This window comes from Callorhinchus milii, unplaced genomic scaffold (genome assembly GCF_018977255.1).
Source record: "Callorhinchus milii isolate IMCB2004 unplaced genomic scaffold, IMCB_Cmil_1.0 Scaffold3, whole genome shotgun sequence".
Taxonomy (NCBI): Eukaryota; Metazoa; Chordata; class Chondrichthyes; order Chimaeriformes; family Callorhinchidae; genus Callorhinchus; species Callorhinchus milii.
Window position 1 is genome coordinate 32,768,975 of NW_024704744.1, and position 23,769 is coordinate 32,792,743.

The 23,769-nt window shown below is 36.6% G+C and overlaps 1 protein-coding gene across 5 annotated transcripts in view; it reads left to right on the plus strand.

The window, feature by feature from the left end:
* trdn (triadin) overlaps nucleotides 1-23,769 on the plus strand; it is a 258,959-nt gene that overhangs the window by 25,094 nt on the left and 210,096 nt on the right. For all 5 annotated transcript variants that reach the window (XM_042333199.1, XM_042333200.1, XM_042333201.1 and 2 more), the window contains exons 3-6: nucleotides 4,437-4,490; nucleotides 8,971-9,024; nucleotides 11,134-11,277; nucleotides 15,619-15,648. In XM_042333199.1, the coding sequence (XP_042189133.1) occupies nucleotides 4,437-4,490; nucleotides 8,971-9,024; nucleotides 11,134-11,277; nucleotides 15,619-15,648 (282 nt within the window). The remainder of the gene's footprint in view (nucleotides 1-4,436; nucleotides 4,491-8,970; nucleotides 9,025-11,133; nucleotides 11,278-15,618; nucleotides 15,649-23,769) is intronic.

Below are 23,769 nucleotides of genomic sequence, written 5' to 3' on the forward strand. Positions count from 1 at the left end.
GAAGATGTCTTTTACCTAGAGTCCTAGAAAGTTTCTGAACAAAAGGGTGCATAGGCAGTGGGGAGCTAGGGCCAGAGCCCCCAAATCTATCTGCAACTCAGCTCTTTAAGGTTGAGCTGAGAGGGGAAAGTCTTAAGCCCTGAGGAGGATTTCAGCCCGTCCTCCAAACAACCCCAGCCTGTGGCACCCAAGGGTCCTGTCTTGCCACTCTCCTAATTAATTTATGGCACCCGCCTCCTTCTGATCCGGCCGGCTGCTCGTGAGGAGGTGAGGACGTCAGTCAAGCCAACGGCTCACCTGTTTTAAAGGGGATCAAACCTATAGAAGGGTGCCATTCAGCCCATGGCATCTGTGCCAGATTGCTCACATGTAACAGCAGCTCACTGCTCATACATGCATTGTCCTATCTCACCAATGTTTTGGTTGATAATCTTTTGTTAGAATAACTATGCCAACTATAGAAAGTACAAGAATGTGTGTTCATAAGAATAATTATGCTAAGTACTATACTAATTTGATTTCTCAAAAAGTACAAAAATAGAAATGGACGTTATATGTTTGATGTGTGTTTGACAGTTTGTTAAACACAGTGATGGCTAGTATTTGACTAGTTTGCGAATGCAATGGCAGAAATACCTCTCTCCCCTCCCTGAAAAAAAACCCATTGGGTATAAAAGCTTTTATGTGTGATGAAGTTTCTAACCAAAATAAATAATTGTGTCATTTTCACATACTTTTTTTAGTCTATTAACACAAAGCCTTTTTTAATATATAGGCTGTGACTAAAATCACAAGAATCTTTATTTTTACTTTTGGAAAATAAAGATTCATGTGATTTTAGTCACAACAAATATTAAAAAAAGCTTCAAGTTGATACACCTTTCAGGCATATATCTGATTATTGTAGTTTGAAGTGTAGAAATGTGTTCTTATGGATCTTTCTTTAATCTCACTGTTTGATGATAATTCAGGTCAGTTACAGTGCAGCTCACCAGCAGTGCATGTCCTCCGGCAGCCATTAACAAAGCAACTTGAATCTAAACCTTGAAAGTGCTCTGTCAGATACTCCATTCCTCTAATAAACTAACAATACCAGGCAATGAGACCAGCAGCTCATTTCACACATAATCTTAAAAAGCCACATTTAAGATGATGTATTATTTATTATTATTATTATAGCCATATTTAATAGACCAGCAATATATTTGAACTCTGGCTTTGTGAAGAAGGGTGGGACTCCAGGGAGAGCGCCTGCTTGCTGTAAAATGATTACAGTAGAGAAGGAGGTCTATTGTATCTGTGCTGGTACTTGCTCTTCCACTGGAGATAATTCAATTTTCCTCTTTCCCATATCTTATATATGAGTTTGTGGGCTCAGCTTCAACACCATTTAATAATAATAATCCTTGTATTTGATATAGCACCTTATCACATGTTCAAGATGTTACAAAACACTTCATTTGTGTATTTCATACACTTCTGAGCAAGAAAATATATTTTAAAGCCTCCCCCACTTTTATTGCAACAACCCTGAATTTATGTTCTCTTGTTGAACATTAAACATTACTGGTTTTCTTAGGAGAGGTTTTTCAACCCCAAATTCTAACACTTAGTATTTCAGCTGGTAAATCAAAACAGGCCAGGGATCAAACTTGGGACATTCCTGCTTTTCCTGATCCACCATCGCAACAGGGAATAATGAGGTACCAAGAAAGCACAACATTAATGTATTTGCAGGGAATAGATTTTAGAATTGGAGATGAAGATTGAGTTGGCTGTTGGAAATCATTTTCTGATGGACAGTGGTGGAATTATCCACTTTACCTAATATGGCAGACATAATGAGATTTATGGACTGCTAAATGCTTTGCTTTTTTAATACAAATGGGGTTAGCAGTCAAGGCACCTCAGCAGCAATATCTGCTATCAGTACAACTTTAAAGGGAATGGTTTCTTGTTGTGACACCTTAGTTTTAATGGATCAGTACACTGCATTTAAGAGAATAATTGGGTATGAGAGAAATTATTCTAATTGACATTTCTCTATTTACATTGCCATGGTTGGAATGTCAATCTCTTTATGAAAGAAAATAACAGGCTTCATTTAGTAACCTGTTATGCTCTGGAGACTTGTGCAGACATTAAATGCAGGAATAGGTCACCCTTTGGTAATTGTAACTGCTTCCTTGACTGTACAACTAAAGCAACTAAGTGGTAACAAGTTTCTGGCAAAGAGAATCTGGATTTGTATTTATAATGCATAGTGATTATACAGCCTTCTTGCATCACTGGCCATTCTTGTTATCTAATGTGATGTACCTGACATAACAGCTCTTGATCCTCCGTATCATGTCATGTGCTCTAACAAAGTACTGTCATGTTGATGAAAGACGCTATACAAATGTAATTTGTTGTTGTTGTGCAGAAGACTCATGCAGGAAACTTGTGGTCAATGGCAGATTCCATGGTTGGAGTAGATTTGACAACTGTGTACTGTAACTGTACAAAGCAACATTCACATTAGAGTGAGGTGTATGCTGCAGAACAAATTCACCTAGATTCATAACATGTGCTCAAGATTTAATGGCATGTTAACCCTTGTGTTACAACATCAATCAGCGTTACACAATTATTATTATGAGTGCTATATATACACAAGACTTTGCTTTTATATAGCGCTCTTAACATGGGGAAGCATTGTAGGAGCGCTTAACAGTGGTGAAGCATGACACGGAGTTGGGGAGAGATGGGAGGTGATTGCAGGCACTGGTCAGGAGCTGAATGTGGGATAAGAATGAAAGCTGGGCATCGAACCTGATGTTGAAGTTGTGCGCTGGTTCATTGAGTCCGAAGGATAGGCCAGGGAGGTTAAGGGGGTCTGAGCCATGGATGAGAAGACGTTGACCAGAGTCAAAAGCCACACAACAGCAGATGAAGACTGGATATCTAAATTGTTAGTACAATGGAAGATTTGCCTCTATAGGAAAAATATCCAGACAGATGAGACTGTAAATGCTTGTTTCTCACAGCTTTCTCTTCCCTGGGTTTGGCTTTGTTCAGCTTGCTGCACGGCCAGACACTTGCATGAACACTTAGTTCAACCGAGACTGAAAATATACCACTGTTTGACTTCAGAAAATTTGCTGGCTTTATATTTTATCATTCCAACCATAGTAACAAGTGACATGTTTCTTCCAATCTCCATGTACATTCACACCTTGAAAATTATTGAAGATTTCAGAATAAACTTACAGCATCAAATATAATGTCTTTGATCAAACCTATTCCTTGAGTGTTGAAAAAATTGTAAGTAGCTCAACATATATAAAAAGTGATTGAAATAAGGTGTGTACAATAAATGACAATTAAAGTGAATTCAAATTTTAAAATATAGTTATGATTTAATAAATGTAGGAGTACAACAGTGAACTCTCAAACCAGCCTGGATTTTACTGGCAACAAAACTCCTTTTCTAGAGATGTAACTCACAAGGTAATATTTGGACAGTTCTCTCCCATATCTTTAAATACAACACTAAACTCTGCATTGGCACTGACTATGAAGTGGAATCTGGTCCCTTGTTCCTTAACTACTGGAGACAACAGTTGAAACCCAGAAATTATAAGGATGGTAGTAATTCCAAATTGAAATTTAGTATAACGTTGAGAGAAGGAGAGGATTAAGGAACATTCAAAATGCAAAGTATTTACTTTTAATTTTGGATTGACTTGTAGCAAAAACTATTGTTATCTTAAACAAAATTGGAATAATTGATTGAAAGTGTGACTGAAAAAATCCCTGCAGGTCCATTTATGTTTTCATTCTGCCTGTGAGGTTTCAATTAAGAGGCATTTCTGTTACCGGGAGCATTTACAACAAGATTCACATTTCCAACAGATCTGTGAGGATATTCCCATTGGAAACTTTAGGAGTGTGAGAAAGCAGGATAATTGCAACGTTCCAGGTGTATTTCACTCTGTATATATTTCCTCATTGTTTCCTTTTGGGAAACTACTTGGTGAGACCCTTCCACTCTCTCCCCCTCTCTCTCACCCCCATCACTTCACCTAACATAACAAAGCCAAATAGTTCCTGCCATTATACAGTGAGATTGAAGAACCTGAATGTTCTTGAAATTAAAGTACATCAAATAAGTTCTTAAACTATTGTGCAGTGCTTTAGGACATAAAGTAGATAATGGGTAGAGCTCGTTCTTTTTCACCTGCAATCTTCTCTCAGCCCCAAAGCACTCCACAATGCACTATTTTATAAATAGTTATGCTGTCAATGTTAATGAAATGGTGAACTATCTTTCACATTGCTGATTTCCACTGACCAGTGAATCGCTCCTAGGTCCTCATTACTTTTCATATTTTTTCCTCCTTTCTCCATCGATCATGCCACACTTCATGCTGTTGTCGACCTCCTTACAAAAGCTGGCATTGAACCTGCCTATACTCTGTACTGTGATGAGCCCTGCTTACCACCTGGTAAAGACAGACTGTGTGCAGTGGTGTGCTGAAGCTGTGCTTGCGGCTGCTTTACATGCTTTGAATGCTGGAATGTTTGAGAATAAACTTGAGTGTGACTATTATATAGTGTTCACTGTTACATGAATTGACTTCTGATTAATGTGGTTGATTAATTCAAAGGGAGTCAAACTGATTCTTCCCTCCAAGGTGGACATGATCTAGAAATAATTGTCTACTGAGAATTGTATATTGTATTATTCTCAATGTCCTATGTCTCTAGAACACTTGTATCCTGAAAGTCAATATGTATGGCTAGACGTGGATAATAGCTGCTTCTTAGAAACAATTAGGTGCTGATTTAATATCCAACAGACGCATCTACTTCATGGACACAATTCCTAAACAATGACATATAGAATAAAACATAATTTGAACTGTGGCATTACTGATCAAGTTTCGCACAATCCTTTTTCTCCCTTGTTTCTTACAATGCGAATAGGAGGATAGAAAATATTCTTCTCCTGAATATTTGAAGGATTTTTTGATTTCAGTATGCTACATTGTGCTACACCAGCTATCAGCAAGCATGGTAGCAGTGAGGTGGTGTATCCTATCTACTGTAAACTAGCCATAGAATCATTTCCATTATACCTCTTTGAGAACTACATTTTGGATTTGAAACAACCTTTGTGTTTGTTAGAGGAATGAGAGAAAAGATTATAGACCACAGTTCTTATTCCAATAGGTGACTCCAAAGCCACTTCCCTTCTGATTTGCATTTGACAGTGGTTAAAATAAATACAGAGGCTCAAAAGATTTTTGTTTTCCAGATTAATAGTATTTGATAGTAATCTCTTAAATGGGATTGTCCAAAGTGAGAAAAACATTCTTTTTGTCCCTATAAACCCAGCAGGTTTCATTAAAGCACCTAAATATTGCCAAGGGCTCAATTTCTATAGGTATGGATGAAATGATAAAGTTATTTATATTAACTGCATAAATTCATATCCAGTGGATTATTGTACTCAAAAAACAGCTCTAGTGTGTGCTGCATTTTTAAAAAATGCTTCGCAAACATGTCATTATATATCTGACTGGATTTCAGTCTGTGCTTGTGAATTTTCTGGTGTACTGTTGAATAGTCTCTTTCCACCAAAATTAATATACACAAAGTCAAAAGTGAAATAGCATCAGAAATGGCACTGTTAAGCAGAAATGCACAATGCTTATTGGGCTGCTAATTATCTATAATCTTGGCGCATTTGCTAAACAAAATTATACTTCAGGCAAAAAAAAAGGGTTTTTCTAAATATTTTTCCCTGAACACATGAGTACAGTTTACATTTTACATTTATATATTGCCTTTCACATTGGTAGGACGTCTCAAAGAGCTTAAAGGAAGATTTAATAGAGGATAAAAGGTTTTGAGTGATCCATGATGCTCCTTAGCACTTTGTTGTATGGACAAAGCAAAAGGTGAAGTAAAATTTACTCCAATGATCATACCCCATCTCCCCTGTTTATCAAATTTCCTATTTCAAACATAGATTTGAGCATAGTTATAGGGTTAAACGTAGAAGCAAAGCACTGACTACTGAATATAAAACACTGCTCTGAAAAGTGTTATTCGTACAGTATTAATTTGTAGTTATAGGTATTTATAGACTATGGTTCACTGAAGATTTATTGTAAGAAAATAACAAATAATAAAACATTCACCAAATTTGCTAATGCGTAATGAACTTTTACATTTCCTAAGGGAATTCATATTTATTAGATTTCTCCCATTAGACTCTGTTACAGTTTAATCCCTATTCCTTTGACACAATTTCACTTCCTTTACACTTAACTAATCACGTGGCTATTGTTGTAAGGGATATTCCCCTTATAAATGGCAGTGCATGCGTGCATTTGTAAGAAGTTTATGTCAAATAAATACCACAAATAAAGTAATTCACATTATTGCTGTTTCTAAAGAACAATGACATGGGCACAACACATGAAGAGTAAAAATTGTAAGACAGTTTCAACTAAGCATGTTGGATTGAACTAATGGCTACTTAATAGTCATTATAGAAGGATGAGTGATCTTTTCATCCATCTGAGATAGATTTGAGGCCAGATTCTAGAGATTTTGAAGTGTTATAGCAAACTAGGTCAGCCGGTCTGTATTAGCGTTTGATTTAAAGAATAATTATTTGAAATTCTATTTGTAACTTTGTAACATTGAGAGAAATCCACGGTTTTGCTTCCGTATTACTCAAATAATCAAGCTTGGATCATTGTCTTAGACATTTTTATTTAATTATGAAAATTATGGAGGGAGCAGAAAAAGAGAACTTACTCCTTATCAATAATGCTGCTTGATCATATACAGTTTAAGTCTAAGATCCAAGTAAATGAGAATGTGAAGAGAAAGAAATCCTGGCTGTGAAATATACAAGCTTGTTACCCCAGTGGATCTAGATGTGCTGTGAAGTCATAATCCAAATTAACATAAGGACATAACATAAGAAACGCTAGATGAAAAAAGACCAAGATCCATCTAGTTTGCCTTCCACCTTCCTGGCAGTCGCATGCACATATGTCGCAAACTACCTATTTACTATATCCCATAAAGTTATTCCCTAAAAGAATCTGTGTTTGAAAGAATCAACACTTCCTGCTTCAACCGTCTCCCTAGGGAGCCTGTTCCACAGGTTCACGATTCGCTCACCGAAATAGTGTTTGCGTAGATATGTTCTGAATTTACCCCCTTCAATCGCAGGATGTGTCCTCTGGTTTTATTACAGGACAATCATTATTGATACAAATTCAAATTGCAAACCATGAAAGCATGACACAAACTTACTACATGGTTCAGATGTGTCATCTTCTAGCCATGATAAAATATGTTAACATAAAAGAATATAGACAAAAGAATATTCCTTCCCTATAAAATGTAATCTACAAGTCAAATCACTATAAAACATTCTTTGCAAAGTGGGCTTAGTGATGTTTTTGGCTGACGTTTAAAGTGCTTTATTTTCCTCAGTGATCTGTTGCTGCGCTTCCACTAACTACTGTATTGAAATGTTGATGTAATTTTGCTATTAATACTGGCAAATATTGCACTATTGTATGGTTCACAGAGCACTACTAACTGATTATAATGAAGTTTAGGATTCCCATTATACTTACCTTGTGGTAGATTTGGTCAGAAGTAATAATGCAAGATTACTGTATGATTCTAACATAATTTGTATTGGCTATTATTACATTAACTATGATTATTGAACAGACTGCTAGTGTAATGATGGTGCTAATTACAGCACAAAATGAACCAAAATAGACAAATTATTATACTTTTGTTACATGTTTATGCATTTCTACATGTCTTTAAACATACTTAGCCATCATATATAATATTTAAAGATTTTTTTGAGGTTCTTAGGCAGTAAATTGTAATCAATGCCAATATATAATTTCATTAGTTTTATTTCCAGGAAAATAATCATGTGCTGTACTTTTAGTGAAGTACAGGCCAGGGCTATACTGCCTTATAGACATCACTATACTTTTTGCTGGATATAATAGCTGACTCCTATGATATGCATCAATATTATATTAAAGAATGTTTTGTGTTATCTTTAGTGGTGTTTGCCCTATTTGCATTCCAAAGTTGGTGCCTAGGGAACACTTTTCACAGTCTGCTTTTCTAATTTAGATTCTGTTGATCACAGATGCATTTAACACACAGATGCAGTAGGGGGTCAGGAACATAAAAGTTTTCAAGAAGAATATAGCATTGTTTAGGGGAACCCAGTGATATTGTAGCTGGACGTAACTCTTTGGAGTATCTATATTTTAAACACAAATAATGTGGACATATTGTTTTCCTGCTTACTTATCATTTTATTCATCACAGTGCAAGTTATGTGGCCCATGGAAATGAATGACAAAAATCCCCATTATCTATTTTTTGTAAACATTCTCTGATTCATCTAGAATTTGTGAGCAGTGTGAACTATCTGGAATCTAGTTAGCAGTTGATGTTTCTGAATTGATGAACATGAGCGTCCAAATCAATATTCAATTATTCGTGTGCTTACTTCATTGCATAGAATTTCACTCACTTTTTGAACTTGAGAATGAGAGATGTTTGAATTTGTATCTTAGGAGCATTAATACACTTTCTAGACTTATTGACCGTTTATCAGTACTTGAAAGAGAATGTGCACAGCAGCTGTAAGCATGGCTGGTAATAGTTTTAATGCATAATACAGTGAGGGCTTCTTCACTCATAAAGGGCAAGTATTACATTTCATTGACTGAATGTTCTTTTTTTAAAATGTCTCTTGTGCATTTGCCATTTTATTTTTGTTATTGCCACAGCTACTGACACTAGAACTGCACTGAACAGACTAAATGGCTTGAATGGACTTTCTGTGTGGTTTGTGTCTGTGGACTAGGCTATTCTTCATTCTCCCATTGTTCCTCATGCATTTTTTCCTAACAGGAAAACGTCAAGTTGATGTCGGCAAAATACTAAAGGAAGCACAGAGCCCTAGAGGCAAGGACTTGTTTCATGTTCTTGATTAAATTCGTGGCATTGGCTTTGAAAAACTCTAACACTTGAAGACTTATGTCCCGAAAACATATTGACAAATTGTAAAGAATTCTGTCACCAGTAACACAATAAATCTTAAAAATAAATCTTTGTATCCCACTGAAAGAAAGTATTTGCAAAGGATTGAGCATGAAGTTATCATTCATCGTTTACCCTTAAGGCAGTAAAATGAAACGTTTTACCAGCCCTGGTACACAGGCATTTTACACTTCATTCCAAGACTTATTTTGTTATTAAATGTTTCCTCCTCATAGTTCATTTTGGCTAATTTGAAATTGGGCTAAACGAATGTATGCTCAAAAAGTCATTGCTTAATGGAATTTAATGTTTTCATTGCATCCGATGATATGTTTGGAAACTAACAGCTTGCTTTGATTCTATGAAAGGTTGAAGATATTTGATTATGCTTTGCCGTGTTTGGCTTTGGAGTGCATTTTGCTTGATGGTAAATGTGCAAATTGTTGGCTTCGTACAGGCAGCGCAGCCTGGGAAGTAAGTTGGCTATTCTTGCATAGTCTTATGAGGACAACTAATTGCATTAGCATCAATCATTCATCAGGTTTATCTGTGCATGTTTGGCTAACGACCGGACATGTTCAACACAATCTTTTCTTGTTGTGGTCCTTGCCACAGATCATTCACAAACCTCACTCTTTGTATTCTTCTTGTAGATTCCGCTCTTATTCTTACCATTAGGTCTTTATTCTCAACAAGCTTTTAAGCAATGTCACTCTGATCAATTTCAGTTATACCAATTGTGGTTAACATTTTTGGTAGTCCCAGGTCAAATGAATTAGCGTTCTTTTAGAGCACCTGTGAGTATTGAGGATTAGAGTGAATTGCATGTGTTAGAGTTTTTAAAAGAAATTGACAGGATTTGGGAATTTTTCTGAAGGATCAGATTTCATAACCTTATTGCCTTTTTACATCTTATTCATACAAATGGTTCTAAAGCATTGTGCAATGTTTAGTTTTATTCCCTCTACCTATGATGGGAGTTTTCTATACTTCTAAAATACAACTACACTTAAATATTATTTTTCTCACATTTTGTTAAAGCCTTTCAATACAATTGATCATTCACTTCTTGGCTGCCTGTGGGACATCGTTACTTGTACATTGGCTGCTGTGTTCACCTACAAAATACATGGTTACTTCACTTTATAGTAAAATCTTGTGAAGTGCTTTAAGATTGCCTGCCAACATGAAAGGTGATTTACCAAATGCAAGGATTTAAAAATTATTATTATTGTGTTTCTAGTTGCCAGAAAATAAAACCGCAGATTAAAAAAAATAATAATTGGGTAAAAACTATGATATTCAACGTAATAATTATGACTGGTGATAGCTGCCATATTATTCTGTTCCTAGTAACATCTCCTGTGCTAATGCTAATTGGGTATGGATGTACAAACTCTCAAATTTATGCAAATGATTGTCCCCGAAGACACTTGGAGCAGTCATTGATCCATGCTGCAGTGCTTTTGAACTACTGTCCTGTGCATCTCAGTATTGTAGAGCTGCTTCACAGAATAACGTCTTCACTCAAATTTAAAAGCAGAGTTTCAGACTTGTTCTGAAATCCAAAGATCAATGCAGCGACAGGTTCAAAAGTGACACGAGTGACTTTGGGTGTAAAAATTTAAAGAAATCAGCGCCTGAGCCTCATTGGCTCATTAACCAGGACATCAGCAGGAGTCGAATGCCACACAGTTATCCCATTATATTACACTACATTTTTCATCCTATAGTTTCTTTCTCCAGAACAACATTTGAATCCAGATACCACAGATTATCACTCCTGTCTTTACCAGGAAAATGCTCTTATTACCTGATATTTTTTAATTTCTACCATTGCATCTGGTAAACTAGTCCAAGGAAATTCCCTCTGATATTATTTTACATGTTATTTAATTTACCTGTAAATGAAATAGGCAGCATTCTAAACTCTGAAAGAAAATTATACATTTTTTTTGCACATGTTCTGTTTTTTTCTTTTCAATTTCTAAATTATTGTCTCTATCTTACTGCTCTTTCCTTACATGCATTCAGGAGGTTTTAAAGAAATAAGCTCAGACTCTATGAAAGTCATAGATGAGGCTGTGGAAGATACGTCAGATTGGATGTATGGTTTTATATCTTTACTGTGTGATATAATGACAACCACAGATTACCCAGATGACGATATGGATGAAGGTATTCAGAACATATAGACTTCTATAGTAGTTAATACATTTTAGATGTAACATTATTTTTAAGATTAAATTATATAAAGTCTGATTGCAATAAGATGCCATATAAATAATCAGACTTATTTTTCTCTGTTGTATATTCCGTGGTAAAAAATTCTGCTTTTTAAGATGCTAGATATTTAGACTTGTATAAATCTGAGATATCTGCTAACTGATGTTTGTCACACATGTCTATCATGTAAGGTAAAGAATTTAGATCCTTCTCCCACTGTCACCTTTCATCAGTTTCATGTGTTTTAATTCAGACATAAAATATAACATTAAAACTGGCAAACCTTATTTTGGAATTATTCTTTAAAAGGCAATAAACCTGAATCCCTGTCTGTATCAATAATAAGTTATTGGAGTCAAGAAATTTTTTTTTAAATAGAAATTCCTGAAAAACAATACAGCTGAATAATTATTAGAAAGTGGTGATGTTGGTTAGGATGATATGGATTCAGCTCAGGAAACTAAGTTTGAACTTCCTCACAATCAATCTTTGGCAATGGGATGTTGCAATTGAGTCAACTCTTTGACCCTGAAAGCCAGAGCGCTAACAGTTAGGAGGGTACAAGTTGGACAAGCAATAGGAAGCTTGTCAGACAGCGCTCTCAATGGCAAGCTATACAATTTTCGCTGGCTAAACTCAAGTAGTATCCCAACTCGCACTCTAGTTAACCATGTTGAGGTTGACATTTGCAAACCAGAAACCACTGTGCTAACTATCTTTTGGTATCCATATATATGATAATAATCCCTCCAAAACAAAACAATAATAAATTGGTCATTTTCAATCCATGACTGTTTGTGGGACACTGCTGTGTGCAATTGGCTGCCGCGTTTCATCCACAAATATACAGTCAATTCACTTTACAGCATATTTTGTGAAACGCTTTGAGACGTCTAGAAGAAGTGAAAAGCGCTATATCATTTGCAAGGATTATTATTATTATATCCAACTTAAATTGTTGGACGACAGCTGACCAGAGCCTAGAGCAGTAAGGATGATCCCCAGTGTTAGAGAAATCAAGTACGAACAATAATTGGACAAGCTAGGGCTCTTTAGTTTTGAAAGGAGATGTCTCAAAGGGGACCTTGTAGAGATATTTAAGATTTTAAATGAGATTGAGAAAGAAAACTCAAAACAATACTTTGAGCTGTACTGAGAACAGAGGACACGTATTTAGAATTGCAGTGTTAAATAATATGATTTTTGCCCTAATGTATTTAAATAACCCGGAAGTGCTTAATCCTGCCATTGGGTGTAAAAGTGAAATGTTCTTTTTGCTCAGTAATGACATCCCATTTTAATAAAATCAGAATTCACACAGATATCAGTTCTTTTATAAATATATTATCAAAATAAATTTAGAAGCATTGACTTCAATCATTTTTGCTAACCCATCTCAATGAAAAAAATCTCAATGAAAAAATTATTACTGTGGCTCGCTGGACCTATATATTAAAGATAATAATATAATGTAAAATTGGTTTGATCTAAGCAGAGGAAACCATATTTTCAATACCACATTAAACTAGCCCACAGGTCAATTACACATCAAGAGCTTATTTCCATCCTGAAAATTCTTCCTAATAAAGAAGACTTTTATCCATTTTTGTCATTTGATCTATTTATTCTTCAAATCTTAAATCGCTGTATAAAAATAAGCCATGCTAAAACTATTGATCTCCAGTATCTGCTAAATTGTATTATTGTTTTTTTCAGGTTAATGCATGGGACAACACATTTTTTTATCTGAAACTTATTAATCTAATGCATTTACACAACTAAAGCACAATATTTTTGCTCATTTTAATCCAGAAGAAATAGTATTCAAGACATCCTGACAATGAAATTATTATCTTTGGGGTGATTTTTGATTAAAACACCTATGAATGATTTATTGTTGTCTTCTATGGTTATCTTTCTGCCCATTGAATGCTGTTTCTGCTTTCAAAAAGCCAGCTTTCTACCTAACTTTTATTGCTTGTGAATATTAATGAAAAACTAAAGCATTTTGTTCCACTTTAGTGCCTGATATAATTCAATCTTAACTGACATTTTTTATAATGAATGTTTTATACATTTTGAACTTGGTTCTTATATTGGGAATGTTAACAGCGGTAGTGTGATCTACAAGGCACTGAGATTAAGAGAAGTCTGAATTTATTACTATTGAAAGGAAACAGGCAGTTAACTACAACATTTGATTGACATCTACTGCAGAAATCCATTTAGTTTTACTCATAATGCTGTCACTGTTCAAAATAGGGTTTAGAAGTGTAACAGATGATACAAATAACGACCCAGAGCTTTACCAATGTCTACTGATAACCAGATATTTGCATACACACAGGCAATCCACTTTGGAAGTAGACCACTATTTTTGCTTTTGTTCTGAATATTGCACTTTAGACCCCAATGTCAGCAGCCATTCTTCATCAGTGAGTTTGAACAGAAACTATGTACTGACTACTTGACCGATGCTTTGCAATCTCATGCTCACATAGAGTATTTTCCAGTGGGGGCCACTGGAAAACTATTTGGATTGAAAACACTAGCCATATTTTCCTTTTCCTAGCCAGGGACACCAACAACAACTTGCATAGTGCCTTCACACAGGGTAAAATCACGAAGACCTAGAGATCCTCCAAGGCCAATTGTATTACTTCATTAGTAACTTAATTGACAGAGGTAAACTCGGCATATACCAGAGCTCAAATCTCTGGGAGCTTTCCAGTTTGCAGGGATCCAAACCTCACTACGTGCTGCATTTACCCACTAAGCCATTTGGTTGCATCATGACTCATTCATTTATAAAGTAGCTTCAGAAAGCATCAGTGGCTAAGAATTACTGTATTGAATATATCAAGGTTCTGCAGGAGGAGATCCGATTCTGTTACACTAGATACTGAAGTAGTTTGTTCTTGCCCACTTGGACTTGGGAAAGTAACACATAAAGAGCACAACTCATGGGAAATCAGCTGTAACTGAATAAATTTTTTGTCATAAAGTATTAAATGTGGAGAAATGTTTTTACAAGGAATGATCTAAGGTAGGAGTATTATTGTGTATTTTGTAGAGCATTCCTTTAAAAATATTTTAGATTTTCACTTAATTTCTTCTGCCTCTTCCTTGGATCGCTGCAGTTTATTGTAATTGAGCAATCTAACTGCCTAGCTAGTGGGGAATGGCTTTAATTTGCAGTTGAGCACAATTCCTAGAACATCATTAAAAATATCAAAGTGGTATCATGAGACCGTCTATCGTACTGAAAGCTCAGTTCAGTAAAACATAGGATACGTGCTGCAACAGTGGGCTTTGTTCTGATTAAAGCATTCATGAAACAGTCCATTGCACCTCTATTGCAGTATAGAGTCTATGTCTTCCTATATTGAGGCCCTGCCAGCAATAAAATTAAATGGGATCCTTGGCAAATCAGAATATTATCACAACATNAAAAACACTTCATTCTAAATGCAGACTGCATTGTCCGATCCTCAGGTCACACTCATTAGAATACAGTATAGCTTTACAAAGCTTACAAACATGAAGTTCATTTAAGCTTTGTTATTGAGTTTGCATATACATTAGAGAGCTGCAGTTTTAAAAAAAACTATTGTCTGTTTGATTCGTAAAGAAAAAAACTCATTTGAACAAACTGCCTGATTTCCATTCCCCATTGATTATTTTGTATATAAAAATGCTTAATCCCAATAGAAATTGCAGTCTGTTCTTTTTGGAGACCTTGTGTTAGTTAAGGAATAACTTATTATTATTATTCCAGGTAAGTGGAATGGCCTTTTCTAACTCACTCAACTGCCATTTGGTTTGATATCAACCACTTTTTAAAATTAATGTTTTAGTCGTCGAGGCAAATTATTTTTTAATGTACGTTTTCACTGCTTGTTCAGCCAAATATGTTATGATACAAGTTGCTTTGGAAATATAATGCTTCAAATTAATTGACTTCCTGCAAAAATATTATTAAAAAACTGAAATCAATATTGTAGCAATAAAAAAGTTCAATTTGATCTTTATTGAGAAAAACACATCTACATAACTAATCTTATTTTACTTCTATGCTGTTTGTGATGATTGATCCAAATGTATATAAATTGTATTAACTAATTATAATTTTGGAAGTATTGTAGTTTTCATTGATGCAATCAATTGTTATCATTTACATTTCATGTAATTAAATGTTAACTTAAATGTGTATAGTTTTCAGTACTTCAATATCCTATAATGTATATTGGCACTACTTGACAATCTCTTTTCATTTTCTTCCTTTTGATTTAGGTCAAATCCAACCACCGTTAAAAAAGAAAGGTGAGTGGTTTACACTACAGCATTAAATTTTATCTGTGAACTTAAAGTGTCATGCATTTCAAGGCGATCAAAATGTTTCAATGTATTACATCAAGCCTTTCCAGTGAAAATAATTAATGACTAGTACTGGTTGCCTGGAATGGTGATTTGAGGCCAGAATACTGGACTTGTTTAAAAGAACTTGATGCTATGATGGGAGGTCAGTAGTGTGGATATTCCAGAGAGTGAGATCAGAGAAACCAAAGGGCCTTTTTTATCCAAACTGATCTAGTGAAAAATGAACAGAAGCTTTTTCAAAAGTGAATGACACATGAAAGCAAAGTGCATGCATTGCAGAGCTATCACAACACATGTAGACGATTGCTTAAAGTCTATTATTACCAATGAAAAAAAACAAAGAAACACTAATAAATCATATGTTATGCTAAATCTGCAGAGATTCCCACCCTCCTCCTCCCATGTAAGTGACCCTTTTGCTTTCATTCTTTGATTAAACATACTTTAACTTTTATTTTTGATTCTCCTTTAAAATTAATGATTTTGGAATAAACTGGATTAGTATAGGCGTAGGTAGCAGGCTGTATCCAATTATTTACTGCTAAGAACGAGTCAATCACATCTCCAGTGAACCAACATTTAAATAAGGTTTGAATGCTTGTGGAGTTCAAAATGTTCATTTGTGTTCAGGTGCAAAAATTCCAAATTGTATCAGACCGAATCAAACCTATTCAATGTAAAATTGTGTCTATGGGTTTCTGCACTGAGCACTGGAGGCAGAAATTGTTCTTCTACAACAATTATACAACATCATTATACAGCTCATTTTTAATAGAAGGAAAACAAATGGACTGGGCCCAGAGAGATGATTAGAAATGCCAGTCTTTAGTACAGAGCACAATAGTAAAAACTCACAGATCACATACATCTGCAGTACTGTGTCTACTTGGCAGTAATGAAAGCCATTCAGTATAATACATAAGAGATTGCATACTGCAATTCTTCCATCTCTGAATGGCAGCACTTAGATGTGCACAAATTAAATTGGGGAAAATTGTTTTACAAGTAAGGCAGATGCTGATAGAATGCAGAGCAAAACTGCATTCTGTATTTGCCACGGATTTATAGACTGGGCTAATTATACAAAGATTCAAGCATAAATATAATAATAACTTACATTTATGTGGTGTCTTCGACATAAACATTATTGCCTCAAAGTGCTTTGCAAAATATAAACTTGAGTAGAAATTAAGCAAATTTGTTTATTATAGCTATAAGCAAAAAAGAGCAGCCAACATATTAAATTGGGGTTTAATAATGTTAATATGTATTAAAATATATTTACATTTATAAAAATAAAACAAACAAATATTTGTGTGATAGACACTATGAAAACACTGAACACAAAAATTGTGTAGACATAAATACATTTCCTGCACATCTCTGTACAGTATCCAATGTGTTGTGATACCTCTATGATGCACATACTTAGGTTTCGTCTGCATTGAATGTTCAAGAATTGACTATAAATAAAATGTTGGCTCCTCTTTGACTCGTCTTCTTCCTTAACACTCTGATAGGAGATCAGCAGATTGGAGAATTCTGGATCATTAAACAGGCAGTGGTCATACTCATCAGCTCAGATATTACTAAGAAAGAAAGTCTTCAGCTTTGAGATCCAGCCTGCACAGCTTTTTCAGCAAGAGCCATATTTTATATATACTGTAACCCACAATGGCAGTATATGAATGGAGAGATTTCAGTCTCAAATTTCCAGATGTACATTAGCTGGTGAACATGCTTCTGTGTCTAACACACAGCAAATTTGAAAAGGCTTTTTGAATTTTCTAACATTTGTCACTGTCTTAAATATTATAATAATCCACCTTTCTTTTAATAAGGAAGCTTGTAAAATGACCAACTAGTGACTATCCTCCTTGGGAGTGGGGAGATAAGCGGGGTTTAGAGCTGAATTGGCTTCAAGGTGACATGTTTGCAAACAGAATCAAGTTAAACCTCTGTGGCGGTCCGTAGTCCGGTTTCTGAGCTAAGTGGATCCGCAGTCCTCTAGGACACTGCCTATTCTGGCTCATCGGTAGGACTGCTGCGGGGGGGAGGTGGGGGGAGGTGTGGGAACCAGTTACTGGGGACAGAAATTCTTCTCATTCAGCAACTGTTAACCATAGCTGGACACCTTTCACATTGGGAGGACTTTCCAAGGTCCCAAGAATAGCAAATTGAATGTTTTATAGCTCAATAGTGCATCAATGGCTTTCAAATCTCAACCTGCACCGACTCTATTAATAATTGATATGTTCTGAGAATCACTTGTTGCCAATATAAACACATTTATTCTCTTTTGATGAGAACACACACACAATGTTTAAGGTTTTGATCTATCAGTCCATTAACCTCCACCAAAAAGGCGATGGACTGGTTTTGACTAGAGAAAGCAAAGAACTGGGAGTTATATTCGATAGGTTGGTCTATTACACTGTTTACACAGTTGGGTGTAAATTGGTTGGATCGATCCTAAGTTTAAAGGACCAAGAAAACATCTGGTTTGCAATAAGATGCATGGAATGAATCTATATGTACAGGAGAAGACTCCACAATAATCACATCCCATTGCCAGAGAAACCATTTACTATACGCAAAATACTGCAGATGCTGGAAATCTGAAACAGAAACAGAAGTTGCTGGGAACACTCAGCAGGTCAGGCAGCATCTAGAACAACAACAACAACTTGCATTTATATAGCGCCTTCCACGCCGATCGGCGTCTCAGAGTGCTTAACAATGGCGCAGCCCAAGGCCAAGCCAGGGGGAGGGGGAAGGTGACCGTAGGCGCGGTTGAAGAGGAGGAAGGAAAGTGAGTCAACATTTCCTGATGACCCTTCTGACATAGAATATCTCAATAGAAAATAATGACTACAATTTTATGTACTATTTTTCATCCTAAATGATGCACTTTAAAGGAATTGTTTCTTCAGTTTTGGTGGAATCACACTTCTTATCCAGCTAGGCCTACGTTATCTGATAAGGGGCAAAATGAGAACAATTCTGCCCCAAGGATATCTCTATTCCTCCCATTCCTACAACCTTAGTCAATCATCAACAGAGCCCTGGAGCTCTCCCCTCAGTCACTCTTCCCTCAGTCACTCTTCCCCTTCACAGATACGTCACCATGGAACGAGATGCACTCCAGCTTGACCCCACTTTCAGCCACCCCACCCCACCCCAAAGGATTAGGTTCAACTGGTTCATTGAGCAACATAGCTACATATGAAGTGAGAGTGCCAAGTGTGAGTGCATTGCCGCTATTCTCCATAGCACAGCCAGGACTTTTAATCTCCGATGGTAATTCATGGTAAAAACCCTGGTTTCAAAGTGGTTATCATGTAAATATTAGAGAGCAATCAAGCCAATATTTAAACAATCAATCTAAATAGCTTTCCTCTTAACCACAAATTGACAGGATTTGGCCATCAAATAGCTTAAGTTTCAGTAATTTTAATTAAAAGACACGGCTCATTTAGAAATCAATTATAATTTGTTTTCTTGACAACACAAATAATTATGATTTTAATATCCAGTTGGTGTTGTTTTAAACAAAACAACAGATTTGAAATTTTAAATAGACTCCGAAAGATAAATCTGACTTTTATAGATAATTGGACAACAGTTTGCAAACCAATATGTTTCCTCCAATTTGTTTCCCATGTTTCCTGCCTGCTCACCCACTCTCTTCTCCACATCTAGGGGAACCTTTTTCCAAAATACGACAACAACTTGCACTTATATAGTGCCATCCATGCATGGTCGTGTCTCAGAGCCCTTAAGTGGTGGAGCCTGATTCTGAGTTTGGAAGCGGGGAGAATGGCCGTAAGCACGGTTGAAGAGGACAGCTTTCAAGTTGGACTTGAAAAAGGGGAGAGAGGGGGCAAGGCAGAGGGATTGAGGGAGAGTGTTCCAGAGTTTCGGGGCGTAGTGGCTGAAAACACGACCTCTGATGGTGGGGCGGAGAGTGCAAGGGACGAGTAGGAGGCCAGTGCCAGTTGAGCAGAGGGGCCGGATGGTGGATTGGGGAGTGAGGAGGTCGGAGAGGTAGGGAGGTGCCAAAGAGTGAAGGGATTTGAACATAAGTGTGAGAATCTTGAAGTCAATCCGTTCGGTAATGGGGAACCAGTGGAGCCTGGCCAGAACCGGTGAGATGTGGGTATGGAGTTTGGTCCGGGTCAGTATGCGATAAATCCCAGAGTTCTGGAGGCTCGCATGCCAGGCCTCTCGCAGAATTCCTTCTTTGTTTCTTGGAGTCTATATTGATAACATCTGTTACGATTACAAAAAATTAGACCCTTTTGTAAAGCTTTAAAGAAGTGACTTACACTTAATGTTCAATATCTCAACAGTAACATCAAATATGATTTATCATCATTATCCCACCTTTGCTAGTCCCTGAGTAACTGAGACCACAAACGTGATTGTAGGTCATTCAGTGAGTGACATGCTTATTCAAACAATATCACAGATTGTTTACAAATTACAGGCTAAATGCAAGTGTTTCCTTTGAACATTTAGAAAGCATATGTTGAAGGACAATACTGTAATATAATAGTATTCATTTCTGGCAACAGGTTAAAAAGTCATTGCCTTTTGTAAAGTTTATGGTGTTTCAGGCTTGGCAGCATAATTCTTGTTTCTTAATTGCAGACTTTATCCATTTATGTAGATTCTCACCATTATTCTCCATTTTCCATGCTGCCTTTGGGGTAGGAACGATTGGGCAGTTTAATTCAGTATTGGAAATTTTAATTTAAGGATAGAAATATGGTAAATCTGTCTGAGTGCTTGTGAGAGTTAAATGATTTTAACATCTCTTTGGTCAATGTAGCATTCCTGAATTGATGAGGATGTTTTAAAGGATGATAGACAGACATTTGGGAAGTAAGGGATATGGAGAAAGAGCAGTGAGCTTGGATTAAAAGATTTGCTATGATCTAATAATATTGTAGAACAGGCTTGACATGCTGACTTGTCTTCTCCTGTTTCTTCACCCCAGATTCATCTTACAGCAGATTCTGTGATATGTAAGAAACGTCTTTCCAAACAGGTTCTAAAATTATTTTTGGAAAATATCAAGTTGCAAGTTAAATCCACAGTCCACCAGTGAGAGCATTTATTATTCTATTTCTACAATTGTGAAAATAGGATGAACATCTTAATTCTTGTGATTTCTCCAACATTCAGGTTATGTGGATAATTTCTTGTAGATTTACTTGCTGCAGATCTGCTTCATAGATTTCCAGGTTAAAACCACATGGGCTTTCTCTGGTTTCTCGTGGTTGCTGCCTTTGCTGGCTGCATGTGAACTCATTACAGATGTGGCCAGATTAATAAAGGTGGACAGAAACAAGTTACTGCTGTGAGATTTCTCGTCATGTATGGAGTACAAACCTCTGTTTAGCCTAAAGAACTCCATATTGAACAAGCCCTGATGACTTATTTCAGTGTTCTGAACATATCAAAGTGTTTAAGACTTTATCAGGAAAAAATATGTTCTGATTTGAACTGTGCTTCTCTTTAGCATCAGCTTTGGATACTAGAACTGATGAAGTGATAGTGTTTTCCCAAACTAGTATAGTAATAGCACAATACTAATCCACGGGAGACCAAATGTGTACATTTCCTGTTTGAAATAATGACCTTATACTTTGCACAGTTATCCCATTGTGTACCAAAGGTGATTGACTGACTGAGGCAGTCTCTGTAGTTCTGTTTCTCAGCCACTTGGCTCTGCAGAATTCCAGTGCAATGCTTTCAATAGCAATCCAGCCAGGCACATCGGCAGGATTTATAAGGTGGACTGGTACCTGGGGGCAAGGATTATAACCATTCAGTTCATGTTAACCCTGCAAGCCAAAGCCCCACTGGGAAGGTTGATCCCAGTCATTGGTGGATCAAGGGGTAAGAGAGGAAAGGGAAGGGAAGTGATCAGCATAGCTCATGACCCCCACCACCCATTTAATTTCAAGCTGACCAAAGTTGACACAAGTTCAGCCCAAACTGACTCACTTACCCGTATTTTTTCACAATCTCTTCCATTTTCGACCGTCCACAGCCCCGTCCGCTGACTGATTGGCAGCCCAGTCCACCAATCAGAACAGAGTTGAGAGGCAACAGAGGGGTGGAGCCAGGGCAGCCAAATCCGGAACTCAACAATCCCCTTCCTCCAACCTTTTGACTCTTGATCTGCCATTGTATAGGTGCTGAAAACCTGAAAAACCTCCGCCAACCCTAGACACTGGGTCATTTTTGCGACATGAAGGGCACGATACAAATATAATTTGTTGTTGTTGATCCAAGTTGAATGAGCAGCAGAAAGCTTGCCAGACAGTGCTCAAAATGACAAGCTATTGGCTGGTTAAACTTCAGCAGAACCACTCTACACACTCCGGGTCCCAAAATCTTGGTTCTCACTAATCTGCGTTTTATACTCTCTGGAATTACATACACATTCCATTCCAGACACAAGGAATTTCCACGTTTAGGTGGCATCCAAATATAGACTCAATCTGGTTTGTCATTCTTAAGCATAATGACATGTTTCTGCCTGTGTCAGACACTTGGCTACTGGCAAAATAAATGTATTAGGTGGCTTATCAAGTTAAAGCATATCCAATAAACCTCTGTAATAGCAATTAATTGAAAATGCTACCTACTTTAGTATTATTTATTGAAATAACATATACGCATCTTTGGGTGGAGCCATTGAAACATTAACCTTAACAAAGTCCATCACATTAGATTCAACTCAGAATGTCTCTTTTAAGAGCTAGACAAAATACAGCTTTAGTGAGGGATAAATGTCTATGACATGTAATAGCACTTTGTGAAAATCCCAACAAGAGAATGCTTTTTCCCTTACACAACTAGCAAAAGCATTAACATGCCTAGTTGTCATGCCAACAAGTGATTACTTACACTTAGTTCACATTACTCACCCATCTACTCAAGCTGTTTGTGATAAATGGAACTAAGATTACCCAAAAAGCTACAGGATCCATTAGTTTGTGAGTTCATTGATTGTAAGTTGAGAAATTGCAAGTTGCTTTTAAATGCATCTTGCATTGTGGAGTTCAGAGAGATTTATCTATTGTTCTTATTATTTGTTCCCCTGTTCCAAAAAGCTCCCTTTCACATGTTCAATTTTAAAACTCCATCAAAACAACAATGTCAAATTGTATTTATATAGCACCCTTCAGGCAGGGTAGCGTCTCAAGCTGCTTAACAGTGGCGGAGCCTAAGGCTGACCAGGGAGGAGGGAGAAGGGGGGAGGTGACCGTAAGCACGGTCGAAGAGGAAGGTTTTCAGGTGTGATCTGAAAAAGTGGAAGGAGGGGGCAAGGTGGAGGGATTGGGGGAGAGAGTTCCAAAGTTTTGGGGAGTACTGGCTGAAAGCCACGGATGGTGGAGTGGAAGGGACAAGGGACAAGCAGGAGGCCAGAGCACTCTTGTGGAGATGTGCTCTGGGTGAGGTGGCATTCCAGTTGTGATGAAATGGTTGTATTCCAACTGTCTACTTTAATCATTGTGGGTTTAATAAACTATAATAGTTCTGCTTGATGCAACCTTGACATTTTACTGACAAAGCAAGGATGGCTTTCTGCAGGTGGCAGACATACTGCTGACTAAAAAAAATGTTCAAGCAGGAACTACTTGCTTTCCACTGGTGGTATTTCCTTTGACACTGACACACAAAAAGATAATGTACTGGGGATTGTGTTTATATACTGCAAGCTCAATTTGAACTCAAATCAATATACATAGTCTGGGGTTATGCTGTCACAACATTCCAAATCAATAGGTAATTTGTTGCTAAGCAGTAATAGCCAACAAAAGAAAAGCAATACGTGGGTGTAATTTGTCGTATTTATTAATTGTATTCCTTTATAAGGAATACAAGTTGTGTAAATGGGGGCTCCTTTTAGGAACTGGAAGATTGTCACACCAGCCAGCAGAAGTTCTGCTCTAATTCAACCTGCTTGTCAATATTTCTTATTGAGGAATGTTATCAAAACATACTGCAAACTAGACACCATTATCTTATTATATCTACTGCTGC